The sequence below is a fragment of the Heterodontus francisci genome, chromosome 9 (genome assembly GCF_036365525.1).
Source record: "Heterodontus francisci isolate sHetFra1 chromosome 9, sHetFra1.hap1, whole genome shotgun sequence".
In the NCBI taxonomy this organism is placed as follows: domain Eukaryota; kingdom Metazoa; phylum Chordata; class Chondrichthyes; order Heterodontiformes; family Heterodontidae; genus Heterodontus; species Heterodontus francisci.
Genome location: NC_090379.1, coordinates 784,118 through 797,892, shown reverse-complemented (window position 1 = coordinate 797,892; position 13,775 = coordinate 784,118). Strand labels below are relative to the sequence as shown.

At 45.2% G+C, this 13,775-nt stretch overlaps 1 protein-coding gene across 3 annotated transcripts in view; it reads right to left on the bottom strand.

Annotated features, from left to right (window-relative positions):
* pomt2 (protein-O-mannosyltransferase 2) overlaps window positions 1-13,775 on the bottom strand; it is a 266,777-nt gene that overhangs the window by 191,591 nt on the left and 61,411 nt on the right. For all 3 annotated transcript variants that reach the window (XM_068038417.1, XM_068038418.1, XM_068038419.1), the window contains one exon: window positions 2,253-2,335. In XM_068038417.1, coding sequence (XP_067894518.1) covers window positions 2,253-2,335 — 83 coding nt within the window. The remainder of the gene's footprint in view (window positions 1-2,252; window positions 2,336-13,775) is intronic.

The following is a 13,775-nucleotide window of genomic DNA, read 5'->3' as shown; positions in this document are numbered from 1 at the left end:
ACCTTCAGGGATCTGTGGACATTCACTCCAAGGTCCCTCACTTCCTCTACACTTCTCAGTATTTTCCCATTAATCGTGTATTCCTGTGCCTTGTTTGATCTCCCCAAATGCATCACCTCACACTTCTCCAGGTTGAATTCCATTTGCCACTTTTCTGCCCATCTGACCAGACCCCCATCAATATCTTCCTGCAGCCTACAGCTATCCTCCTCACTATCTACTACACGGCCAATTTTTGTGTCATCCGCTAACTTCTTGATCATGCCCCCTATATTTACGTCCAAATCGTTAATCTTCACCACAAAAAACAGGGGACCCAGTACTGAGCCCTGCAGAACAACACTGGAAACAGCCCTCCAGTCACAAAAACAGCCGTCAACAATTACCCTTTGTATCCTGGGCTTTATTAATCGGGGAATATAGTACAAGAGCAAGGAGGTTATGTCGAACTTGTATAAGACACTTGTTTGGCCTCAGCTGGAATATTGCATCCAGTTCTAGACGCTGCACTTTAGGAAAGATGTGAAGGCATTGGAGTGGAGAAGAGATTCACAAGAATGGTTCAATTTAAATTATTTGGTAAGAGAAGCAGAAATGACACAAGGATAAAAATTTTCACACAGCGAGGAGTTGAGGTCTGGAATGCACTGCCTGAGAGTGTGGTGGAGGCAGGTTCAATTGAAGCATTCAAAAGGGAATTAGATTGTTATTGGAAAAGGAAGAATGTGCAGGGTTATGGGGAGAAGGCAGGGGAATGGCACTAAGGTGAATTGCTCATTCGGAGAGCCGGTTCAGACACAATGGGCGGAATGGCCTCCTTCTGTGCTGTCACAATTCTGTGATTATGTGAACCAGGTTAGCTACTGGTTAAAGGAAAGGGGATTTAAAAATATGGGAACAGGATGCGTAAATGTGCTTGAAGTACAGCTCACATCGCTGATAAATGTCAACACCGACTGTGCTGAAATAAAATTGCATTTATATCGCACCTTTAACATAGAAAATTTCACACAGGCAGAATCAAAATGATTTATGCCAAGCTCAAGGAGGAGATAGTGGAGGGGTGACCAAAAGTTAATAAAAAGTTGATTTGAATGAAGAAACTATAAAGGGAGGCAGAGGGGCAGGTGAACAAGTGGAAGGGTTTAGAGAGGGGACAGTGTGTAATATATAGGTTAACAGCTTTGTATAAGCAAGGAGTATCACAGGTTAATTAGTACAAGGAGCTACTGTGATTGATTAAGATTGTGCCAGAGACAGCTCTGTGCAAAATATACATCTAAGCAAGGTAAGACAGCTGATATAGGCGTAATAAACTGCATTCCTTTAAAAATGGGATTTGACGATAAACTCCTAGCTGAAACTTGTATCAAATTACTTTAGGAGAGTATAAATTAAAATAGTTGGGACGGCCTACTATGGAACAAACAGAGAAATAAGAACAAGATGAAGTAAACCCGAAGACGAGATAAAAGATAGGGCTTCGCGTCTAACACTTGTGTGCTGAGACTAGCCAAGCAATATATTATAGGGTTATCAGACCTACAGAGTTACATCCTATCTTATGACCGAAATAATGTGTGTTACAGCAGAAGTATACTTCTGATCAAGAATTGGCCTGGATTGGTGCGACTCCTGGTCTCCAATGAGTATCCTACTTTTAAGTCTTAAATATATATTTGTTTGGTTGTAGTTACATACATGTTCAACAAATCTTAGAAGTTGTCTCCAGAATCCAAGTCTTTTTAGGACTGGATTGGAAGTAGTCCAGTAGGGTCTAAGTAGCTGAAGGCAGCGAAGTTAGTGGTTGGACAAAAGGTAGGGGAATACAGAAGAATCAAAGGAACAGAAAGTTTGGGGTGGGGGGAAGCAGAAGAGGGGCTTTTGCAGTGTAGGACGTTACAAAGATGGGGGAAGGCCAAGGCCATGCAGATCTGCTCTGATCTTGTATGTAATCCTGCCAGTTTTATGCCTTGGAAACTTGCATCTTCAGCTGATGCCAAAACCCAGGATGTCCCTTCTCCCAAAGCCACATCTCAGTAGCTCCCATTTCCCATACCTTTGAATCTGAACTCTCTCACCAGCACCACACACAGGGATCTCCTCTCACCTCCCTCCAGCACAGTGCTCCAAAATTCCTGCTTACAACTTCAATTAATGATTTGGCCAGGATCTGTTCGAAAGCTGGACATAGCTTGGCTGCTTATTTCAATGGCTGCCAGGAAGCAATTTAGTATTTAAAGAGCACGTACGCTCTGGCATCGATGCATTGTGCAAATTGTTACCAATCAGACGAGACTGAAATGCAGAGCTGAAAAATCCGTCACCAGGACCACTGTAAGAAAAAAAAAAGGCAAAGAGAGAGAGATGTGAGCAACCAATACCAGCAATTCGAGTTTGATTTTAGAACAGAAAAATCATTTAATTGCATAGGTACATCATTTGTCAGGGTGACAGAGGGGACTGCACTCCTTGGACATAATGCATTTATTCCCACCTTTACCCTGCACTTAGTACCAGCCTCCCGATTCTGCAGCCAAGGCTCCAGGCCCCAGAAAGTATCAGACTCGCCTGGAGATGGCCATTTGCCAAAACTACCACATTAAGTTGTTTCCAATCCTGCCATCAGCATTATTATTCTTAAATCCACTGAATTACAATCTCCATTTCTTCGGCCAGTCCTTATTCTTCTGATCAAATGCCATTGCGCTCCAGATACACTATCTGGGTTACTTTGACATAATATATCGGAGAGGAATACCATGGTACACACAATACTGAGAGGAACAGACAGCACTAAAGTGGGAAATAGTTATTAGGTGGGTTCAGAGTAAGGGAGAAAGGAATAAAGTCAAAATTAGGATGACTGTGCATGTACATGAATGTGCGGAGTGCGGTAAATAAGATTGGTGAGTTACAGGCCAAGATTGCCAGGTGAAAATATGATTTTGTGGCTATAACAGAGACCATGATCAAAGGAGGGCAGGACTGGGTATTATCTATTCCTGGATACAAGGGGTTAAGGAAAGATGGGAAAGGAAGGGAAGGGGGAGAGATCGCAGTATTGATTGAGAACATTGCTGTGCTAAAGAGAGAGGATGACTCAGGAGTTAAGGACAGAATCTATTTGACTAAAGCTAAGGAACAAAAAAAGATGCAATTACATTACTTGGTGTAGTCTATAGGGTACCAACTTGTGAGAAAGATGTAGCGGTACAAATTTGGAAAGATATTACAGAGATGCACAGGAATTATAGTTATTATAATGGGGAATTTAATTATCTGAATACAGACTGAGATAGTAGAGTAAAGGGCAGAGAGGGGAGAGAATTCCTAGAATGCAGTCAGGAGAATTTTCTACAGTAACCATGTTTCCAGTCCAACAAGAAAGGACCTGGTTCTTGAGAATAAGGTGGGCCAAGTGGATCAAATGTCAGTAGAGAAACATTTAGAGGACAGCGATTTTTTAAAATTCTTTCATGGGATGTGGGCGACATTGGCAAGGCCAGCATTTATTGCCCATCCCTAATTACCCTTGACAACTGAGTGGCTTGTTAGGCCATTTCAAAGGGCATTTAAGAGTGAATAACATTGCTGTGGGTCTGGAGTCAGATGTAGGCCAGATCAGGTAAGAACGGCAGATTTCCTTCCCTAAAGGGCATTAGTGAACCAAACAGGATTTTTTATGACAATCGATGATAGCTCCATGATACCATTACTGAGACTACTCTTTATTTATTAATTGAATTTAAATTCCGTGAGTTGCCATGGTGGAATTTGAACCCATGTCCCCAGGGCATAGGCCTGGGCCTCTGGATTACTAGTTCAGTGACATTACCACTATGCTACCCTATCGTAAGGTTTAGGTTGGCTATGATGAAGGAGAAGGTACAATCCAGAGTAAGAATAACCAATTGAAGGAAAGAAAACTTCAATGGGATAAGAATAGATCTGATCCAGATAAATTGGAATCAAAGGTTGGCAAGCAAAACACTAGCTGAACAATGGGTGGCCTTTAAAGAAGGTATATTCCGGGCACAGTCAAGATATATTCCCACGAAGGGCAAAGGTAGCGTCAACAAATTTAGAGTTTCCCGGGTGATGAAAGAGACAGAGATCAAGAAGAACAAGAAAAGCTGTGCTTATGACAGATGTCAGTTGGATAAAATAACAGAGAACCAGGCTGAATATGTAAGGTTCAGAGGGGAAATAAAAAATCAAAGAAGATAAGCAGAGTCTGAGAACAGACAGCTAACATAATTGGGAATAACAGTCTTCTATAGATATATAGATAATAAAAGGGTTGTAAGAGGAGGAGTGGGCCAATTAGGGACCAAAAAGGGGATTTACGCATGGAGGCTGGGGGCATGGCTGAGGAAATGAGTACTTTGCATCTGTCTTTACCAAGGAAGTAGATGCTGTGCAAGGCATGGTGAAAGAGGATAGAATTCTGACACTTGATGGCTTGAAAATTGATAAAGAGTAATGATATTGAGGGAAGTGAGAGTCGAAATTGTGGAGGCACCGGCCATAATTTTTCAGTCTTCCTTAGACTCGGGTAGAGCTAGAGAACTGGAGAATTGCAAATGTTACACCCTTGTTCAAAAAAGGGTGTAAAGATAAGCCCAGCAACGACAGGCCAGTCAGTTTAACCTCAGTGAGGGGGAAGCTTCCAGAAACAATAATTCGGGACAAAATTAATCGTCACCTAGGCAAATACAGGTTAATTAAGGAAAGCCAGCATGGATTTAGGAAGGGCAAATAGTGTTTAACTAACTTGCTGGAGTTTTTTGAGGAGGTAACAGAGAGGGTTGATGAGGGCAATGCTGTTGATGTGCTGTACATGGATTTCCAAAAGGCATCTGATAATGTGCTGCACAACAGACTTGACAGCAAAGTTACAGTTCATGGAATAAAAGGAACAGTAGCAACATGGATATGAAATTGGCTGAATGACAGGAAACAGAATAGTGGTTAATGGGTGTTTTTCGGACTGGAGAAAGGTTTGTAGTACTGTTCACCAAGGGACCTTCGCTCTTCCAGATATATATTAATGACCTAAACCTTTTTCGGGGGATATGAGCATCACTGGCTATGCCAACATTTATTGCCCATCCCTAATTGCCCTGGAGAAGGTGGTGGTGAGCTGCCTTCTTAAACCGCTGCAGTCATTGGGGTGTAAGTACAGTGCTATTAGGAGTTCCAGGATTTTGACCCGGTGATAGTGAAGGAACAGCGATATAGTTTCAAGTGAGGATGGTTTGTAGTTTGGAGAGGAATTTGCAAGTGATGCTGTTCCCATGCAGCTGCTGCCCTTGTCATATTTGGTAGAGGTCATGGGTTTGAAAGGTGCTGTCGAAGGAGCCTTGGTGAGTTGCTGCAGTGTATCTTTTAGATGGTACACACTGCTGCCAATGAGTGTCGGTGGTGGAGGGAGTGAATGTTGAAGGTGGTGGATGGGGTGCCAATCAAGCGGGCTGCTTTGTCCTGGATGGTGTGAAGCTTCTCGAGTGTTGTTGGTGCTGTGCCCATCCAGGCAAGACTTGTGTCTTGTTGAAGAAGAATAGGCATGGGGGAAGTCAGGTGAGTTACTTACTGCAGAATTCCTAGCCTCAGACTTGCTCTTGTAGCCACAGTATTTATGTGGCCAGTCCAGTACTGCTTTAACATTTCACACTACAGAGTGCCTGCAGAGTCTCATCGACAGGTTTGCGGCTGCCTGCAATGAATCTGGCCTAACCATCAGCCTCAAGAAAACGATCATGGGGCAGGACGTCAGAAATGCTCCATCCATCAATATTGGCGACCACGCTCTGGAAGTGGTTCAAGAGTTCACCTATCTGGGCTCAACTATCACCAGTAACCTGTCTCTAGATGCAGAAATCAACAAGCGCATGGGAAAGGCTTCCACTGCTATGTCCAGACTGGCCAAGAAGAGTGTGGGAAAATGGCGCACTGACACGGAACACAAAAGTCCGAGTGTATCAAGCCTGTGCCCTCAGTACCTTGCTCTATGGCAGCGAGGCCTGGACAATGTTTGTCAGCCAAGAGCGATGTCTCAATTCATTCCATCATCGCTGCCTCCGGAGAATACTTGGCATCAGGTGGCAGGACCATATCTCCAACACAGAAGTCCTCGAGGCGGCCAACATCCCCAGCTGAAACACACCACTGAGTCAGCGGCGCTTGAGATGGCTTGGCCATGTGAGCCACATGGAAGATGGCAGGATTCCCAAAGACACATTGTACAGCAAGCTCGCCACTGGTATCAGACCCACCGGCCGTCCATGTCTCCGCTTTAAAGATGTCTGCAAACGCGACATGAAGTCCTGTGACATTGATCACAAGTCGTGGGAGTCAGTTGCCAGCGTTCGCCAGAGCTGGCGGGCAGCCATAAAGGCGGGCCTAAAGTGTGGCGAGTCGAAGAGACTTAGCAGTTGGCAGGAAAAAAGACAAAAGCGCAAGGGGAGAGCCAACTGTGTAACAGCCCCGACAAACAAATTTTTCTGCAGCACCTGTGGAAGAGCCTGTCACTCCAGGCGCTGCTCCACACCACTGACCACCTCCAGGCACTTACCCAATTGTCTCTCGAGATAAGGAGGCCAAAGAAAAAAAAAAATAGTCCAGTACAGTTTCTGGTCAATGGTGACCCCCAGAATGTTGATAGTGGGTGATTCAGGGATGGTAATGCCATTGAATTTCAAGGGGAATTGGTTAGATTGTCTCATTTGAGATGCTCATTGCCTGGCACTTGTGTGGCACGAATGTTACTTGCCACTTATCAGCCCAAGCCTGGATGTGGTCCAGGTCTTTCTGCATATGGACAATGGCTGGTTCAGTCTCTGAGGAGTCTCGAATGGTGAACATTGTGCGATCATCAGCGAACATCCCCACTTCTGGCCTTATGATGGAGAGAAAGTCATTGATGAAGCAGCTGAAGATGGTTGGGCCGAGGACACTACCCTGAGAAACTCCTGTAGTGATGGCCTGGAAAGGAGATGATTGACCTCCAATAACCACAACCATCTTCTTTTCTGCTAGGTATGACTCCAACTAGCAGAGAGTTTTCCACGATATCTATTGACTCCAGTTTTGCTGGGGATCCTTGATGCCATACTCGGTCAAATGCTGCCTTGATGTCACGAGCAGCTACTCTCACCTCACCTCGAGTTCAGCTCTTTTTTCCATGTTTGGACCATGGCAGTACTGAGGTCAGGAGCTGAGTGGCCCTGACAAAACCCAAACTGAGCGTCAATGAGGAGGTTTTGGTGAGCAAGTGCTGCTTGATAGTACTGTCGACGATCCCTTCCATCACTTTGCGGATGACCGGGAGCAGACTGATGGGGCGGTAATCAGCTGGGTCGGATTTGACCTGCTTTTTGTGCATAGGATATACTTGGGCAACTTTCCACATTGCTGGGTAGATGCCAGTGTTGTAGCTGTACTGGGACAGCTTGGCTAGGAATATGGCTAATTCTGGAGCACAAATCTTCAGTGCTTTTGCCAAAATATTGTCACGGCCCATAACCTTTGCAGTATCCAATGCCTTCAGCCATTTCTTGATATCACATCGAGTGAACTAGATTGACTGAAGACTGACATCTGTGATGCTGGGGACCTCAGGAGGAGGTCAAGATGGATCATCCACTTGGCCTGAAGATGGATACAAATGTTTCAGCCTTGTCTGTTGCACTGATGTGCTGGGATCCCACATTAAGGATGAGGATGTTTGCGCAGTTTCTTCCTCCTGTCAGTTGTTTAATTGTCCACCACCATTCACGACTGAATGTGGCAGGACTGCAGAGCTTAGATTTGATCTGTTGGTTGTGGGATCACCTAGCCCTGTTTATTGCATGCTGCTTATGCTGTTTGGCATGCAAGTAGCCCCGTGTTGTAGCTTCACCAGGTTGACACCTCGTTCTTAGGTATGCCTGCTGGTGCTCCTGGCATGCCTCCTGGACTCTTCATTGAACCAGGGTTGGTCCCCCAGCTTGATGGTAATGGTAGAGTGGGGGATATGCTGGGCCATGAGGTTACAGATTGTGATTGAACACAATTCTGCTGCTGCTGATGGCCCACAGCGCCTCCTGGATGCCCAGTTTAGAGTTGCTAAATCTATTCCAAATCTATCCCATTTAACAGTGGTAGCGCCACACAACACGATGGTGGGTACCCTCAGTATGAACAAAGAACAAAGAAAATTACAGCACAGGAACAGGCCCTTCGGCCCTCCAAGCCTACGCCGATCCAAATCCTCTATCTAAACCTGTCGCCTATTTTCTAAGGGTCTGTATCTCTTTACTTCCTGCCCATTCATGTATCTGTCTCGATACATCTTAAAAGGCGCTATCGTGCCCGCGTCTACCACCTCCGCTGGCAAAGCGTTCCATGCACCCACCACCCTCTGCGTAAAGAAATTTCCACGCATATCCCCCCCCTAAACTTTTCCCCTTTCACTTTGAACTCGTGTCCCCTTGTAATTGAATCCCCCACTCTGGGAAAAAGCTTCTTGCTATCCACTCTGTCTATACCTCTCATGAAGATGGGACTTCGTCTCCACAAGGACTGTGCGGTGGTCACTCCTACCAATACTCACACTGAAGAGTGCCTGCAGAGTCTCATCGACAGGTTTACGGCTGCCTGCAATGAATTTGGCCTAACCATCAGCCTCAAGTAAACAAACATCATGGGGCAGGATGTCAGAAATGCTCCATCCATCAATATTGGCGACCACGCTCTGGAAGTGGTTCAAGAGTTCACCTACCTAGGCTCAACTATCACCAGTAACCTGTCTCTAGATGCAGAAATCAACAAGCGCATGGGAAAGGCTTCCACTGCTATGTCCAGACTGGCCAAGAGAGTGTGGGAAAATGGCGCACTGACACGGAACACAAAAGTCCGAGTGTATCAGGCCTGTGTCGTCAGTACCTTGCTCTATGGCAGCGAGGCCTGGACAACGTATGTCAGCCAAGAGTGACATCTCAATTCATTCCATCTTCGCTGCCTCCGGAGAATACTTGGCATAAGGTGGCAGGACCGTATCTCCAACACAGAAGTCCTCGAGGCAGCCAACATCCCCAGCTGAAACACACTACTGAGTCAGCGGCGCTTGAGATGGCTTGGCCATGTGAGCCACATGGAAGATGGCAGGATCCCCAAAGACACATTGTACAGCGAGCTCGCCATTGGTATCAGACCCACCGGCTGTCCATGTCTCCGCTATAAAGACGTCTGCAAACGCGACATGAAATCCTGTGACATTGATCACAAGTCGTGGGAGTCAGTTGCCAGCGTTCGCCAGAGCTGGCGGGCAGCCATAAAGACGGGGCTAAAATGTGGCGAGTCGAAGAGACTTAGTAGTTGGCAGGAAAAAAGACAGAGGCGCAAGGGGAGAGCCAACTGTGCAACAGCCCCGACAAACAAATTTCTCTGCAGCACCTGTGGAAAAGCCTGTCACTCTAGAATTGGCCTTTATAGCCACTCCAGGCGCTGCTTCACAAACCACTGACCACCTCCAGGCGCGTATCCATTGTCTCTCGAGATAAGGAGGCCCAAAAGAAGCGCCACACAACACGATGGTGGGTACCCTCAGTATGAAGATGGGACTTCGTCTCCACAAGGACTGTGCGGTGGTCACTCCTACCAATACTGTCCTGGACAGACACATCTGCAAACAGTAGATTGGTGAGGATGACGTCAAGTAGGTTTTTCCCTCTTGTTGGTTCCCTCATCACCTGCCGCAGACCCAGTCTAGCAGCTATGTCCTTTAGGACTCGGCCAACTCGGTCAGTAGTGGTGCTACTGAGCCACTCTTGGTGATGGAAATTGAAGTCTCCCACCCAGAGTACATTCTATACCCTTGATACCCTCAGTGCGTCTTCCAATTGGCGTTCACAAAGAGAAGCACTAATTTATCAGCCAAAGAGGGGGTGGTAGGTATTAAGTCCCTTCGGCAAACACTGTGCCTTCCAGCAGCACTCAGTGCAGACCAGTGCATGGGGCACTGGCACCAGTACTGGGAAAAGTGGGGGCTGTAATGTTGGGACAGTCTACACCTGAAATGTGCTGGAACCGGTGTTCTATCGAGTCGCATAACTAGGGAAATAGAGAGGGTTTAAACTAAATCGAAAAGTAGAGACAAGGCAAGAGAGAAAGGTATTAAATATGGGAAAATAAAACAGACCGTGCAAGGAAGGAACAGCGATTACAAATCTAAGTAAATCAGCAGACAAGGCTAGAGGTTACCAAAATAATAAAAGGACAAAACTAAAGGCCCTGTATCTGAATGCAATTAGCATTCGAAACAGATGAACTGATAGCACAAATAGAAATAAATAAGTACGATCTGATAGCCATTATAGAGACATGGATGCAGGATGGCATAGATTGGGACCTGAATATTGAAGGGTTCATGACATTTAGGAAGGACAGGAGGCTAGGAAAAGATGGCTCTGTTAATTAATGATGGTATAAGCACAATAGAGAGGGATGATCTAAGTTCAAGAAACCAGGATGTAGAAGTGGTTTGGGTCGGGATGAGAAATGGTAAAGGCAAGAAGTCACTTTTGGGAGTGGTGTACAGGCCACCTAACAGTAACCACACGGTAGGACAGGGTATAAAGGAAGAAATAATGGGAGCTTGTCAGAAAGGTACGGCGAAAATCATGGGGGATTTTAATCTACACATAGGTTGGAAAAATCAGATGGGCAAAGATAGCCTAGATGAGGAGTTCATAGAAAGTTTTCGGGATAGTTTCTTACAACAGCACGTTCTGGAGCCAACCAGAGAGCAGGCTATACCAGACCTGGTATTGTGCAATGACATAGGAGTAATTAATGACCTCATAGTGAAGGCACCCCGAGGCAGCAGCGTTCATAAAATAACTGAACTTTACAATTAGTTTGAGGGAGAGAAAAGTGGGTCTAAGACTAGCATTTTCAACTTAAATGAGGGTCTGAAAGCAGAGCAAGCAAAAGTGAACTGACAAAGTAGGTTAAGGGATAAGTTAATAGAGATGCAGTGGCAGATATTTAAGGGGATATTTCAGAATACACAGAATAGATACATTCTAATGCGAAAGAAAAATTGCAAGGGGAGGACACACCATCCGTGGTTAACTGAAACAGTTAAAGACAGTATCAGACTAAAAAAAAAGTGAATAATTGCGCAAAGATGGGTGGCAGGTCAGAAGATTGAACAGAACATAAAACGCAGCAAAGCATGACAAAAAGAATAATAAGGAAGGAAAAATTATAGTACGAGAGAAAGACAGATACTAAGAGTTTCTACAGATATTTAAAAAAGAAAAAAAGTTAAAGTGAGCGTTGGTCCTATACAAAGTGAGTCTGGGGAATTAATAAGGGAAAATAAGGAGATGGCAGATGAATTAAATAGATATTTTGCATCGGTCTTCACCATAGAGGATGCAAGTAACATCCCAGAAATAGCTGTAAAATGAGGAAATGTAAGGGAGAGGAACTCAACAGAATTACAATCACCGGGGAAGTAGTATTAAGCAAATTGTTGGAGCTGGGGTCTAACAAGTCCCTGGGTCCTGATGGACTTCATGCTGGGATCTTAAAAGAAGTGGCTAGTGAGATAATTGATACGTTGGACTTGATTTGCCAAAATTCCCTCGTTTCGGGGAAGGTTCCGTGAGATTGGAAAATAGCGAATCTAATTCCTTTATTCAAAAAGGGAAGGAAACAGAAAGCAGGAAACTAAAGGCCAGTTAGCTTAACATCTGTCACAGGAAAATGTTAGAAGCTATTATTAAAGACGTTATAGCAGGGCTCATGGCCATGACTCATGACCCACCTGCCTTGGGCGCCATGGCATTGGAAGGATGAATGAGAATGGACAGTGATGGCTGGAGTTGTGTACCTATCACAACCTCTGCATCACCAACTCGTTCTTTCATACGAAACCCTGTAACAAGATTTCTTGGAGGCACCCAAGATCAAGTCGTTGGTACCAGCGCATGGTCACAAGGCAAGCATCTTTATACAGCGTTCAAATCACACGCAGTTTCCAAGGTGCCGACTGCGACACCGACCACTCCCTGGTGTGCAGCAAGGTTAGACTCAAACCACGTGCCAGTGAGGCTAGAAATAGGAAGATAGTGCAGCTAAACACGTGACTGAACAGCTGGTGTAGAAGGGAGGGTTTCAGATATCTGGACCATTGGGATCTCTTCAGGGACAGATGGGACCTGTACAAGAAGGACGGGTTGCATCTAAGCTGGAGAGGCACAAATGTCCTGGCTGCGAGGTTTGCTAGCATCACTCGGGAGGGTTTAAACTAATGTGGCAGGAGGGTGGGAACCGCAGCAGTCGGACAGCAGGTGAAATAACTGAGGGGGAACTAGTAAATAAGGCCAGTAAGACTAAGAGGAAGAGCAGGCAGGGAGATGTTGCTGAGCACAGCTGGACTGGGGGTCTGAAGTGCATTTGTTTCAATGCGAGAAGTATAACATGGAAGGCAGATGAACTTCGAGCTTGGATTAGTACTTGGAACTATGACGTTGTTGCTATTACAGAGACTTGGTTGAGGGAAGGACAGGATTGGCAGCTAAATGTTCCAGGATTTAGAAGCTTCAGGTGGGATAGAGGGGGATGTAAAAGGGGTGGGGGAGTTGCATTACTGGTTAAGGAGAATATCACAGCTGGACTGCGAGAGGACACCTCGGAGGGGTCAAGCAGTGAGGCAATATGGGTGGATCTCAGGAATAGGAAGGGTGCAGTCACGATGTTGGGGGTTTACTACAGGCCTCCCAACAGCCAGCGGGAGGTAGAGGAGCAGATATGTAGACAGATTTTGGAAAGATGTAAAGGTAACAGGGTTGCAGTGGTGGGTGATTTTAACTTCCCCAATATTGACTGGGACTCACTTAGTGCTCGGGACTTGGATGGGGCAAAATTTGTAAGGAGTATCCAGGAAGGCTTCTTGAAACAGTATGTAGATAGTCCAACTAGGGAAGGGGCCGAACTGGACCTGGTATTGGGGAATGAGCCCGGCCAAGTGGTCAAAGTCTCAGTTGAACAGTGACCATAATTCTATAAGTTTTAAGGTACTTGTGGATAAGGATGAGTAGTCCTCGGGTGAAGGTGCTAAATTGGGGGAAGGCTAATTATAACAATATTATTATATTGGCAGTCAGTATAAAAGTCAGCCATCTTACAGTCTTGACTTTGTTTGCATTGGAGTGCTGACTTGGGTTGCATTGGACTGCTACAATGGAAGTTTGGTAACTGAGGAAGTTCGGTAAGGAAGGAGCGAGGAGCTCCTTTCATTTCCCACCTGTGCTCAGAGTGAGGGGAGCTGAGAGCTTCCAAACAGCACAGCCGACTGGGAGAAGACTTGGAGGGCGGAGTTCCGGACCGGTAAGTATAAAAAACATACCTCTGGTAAAAAAAACTGAAAGTGACATCACAGGAAAGCTGGTAGGGAATTTTTTTTTAATTGAATTTGAAAATAAAACATGGATAAAAATTGATTAAAACCCTAATTAACTAATTAATAAGGAGAGTCACGAAACCAGAGGGAGGAGATTACTGTATTTAGTTAGCATTTTTTCAGTAGGAATCTAGCACTAGGGACCATATAGTTAATTATAACAATTTAGTAAGGATTTAATAAGTATTTATTTATTTTAAATTAATTTATTAATTAGTGCTAGAAATGTCAGTTAGAGGGGTGAAGTGCTTCACCTGTGAGATGTGGGAGGTCCGTGACGCTTCCAGCGTTCTGGACGACTACACTGCAGGAAGTGTAC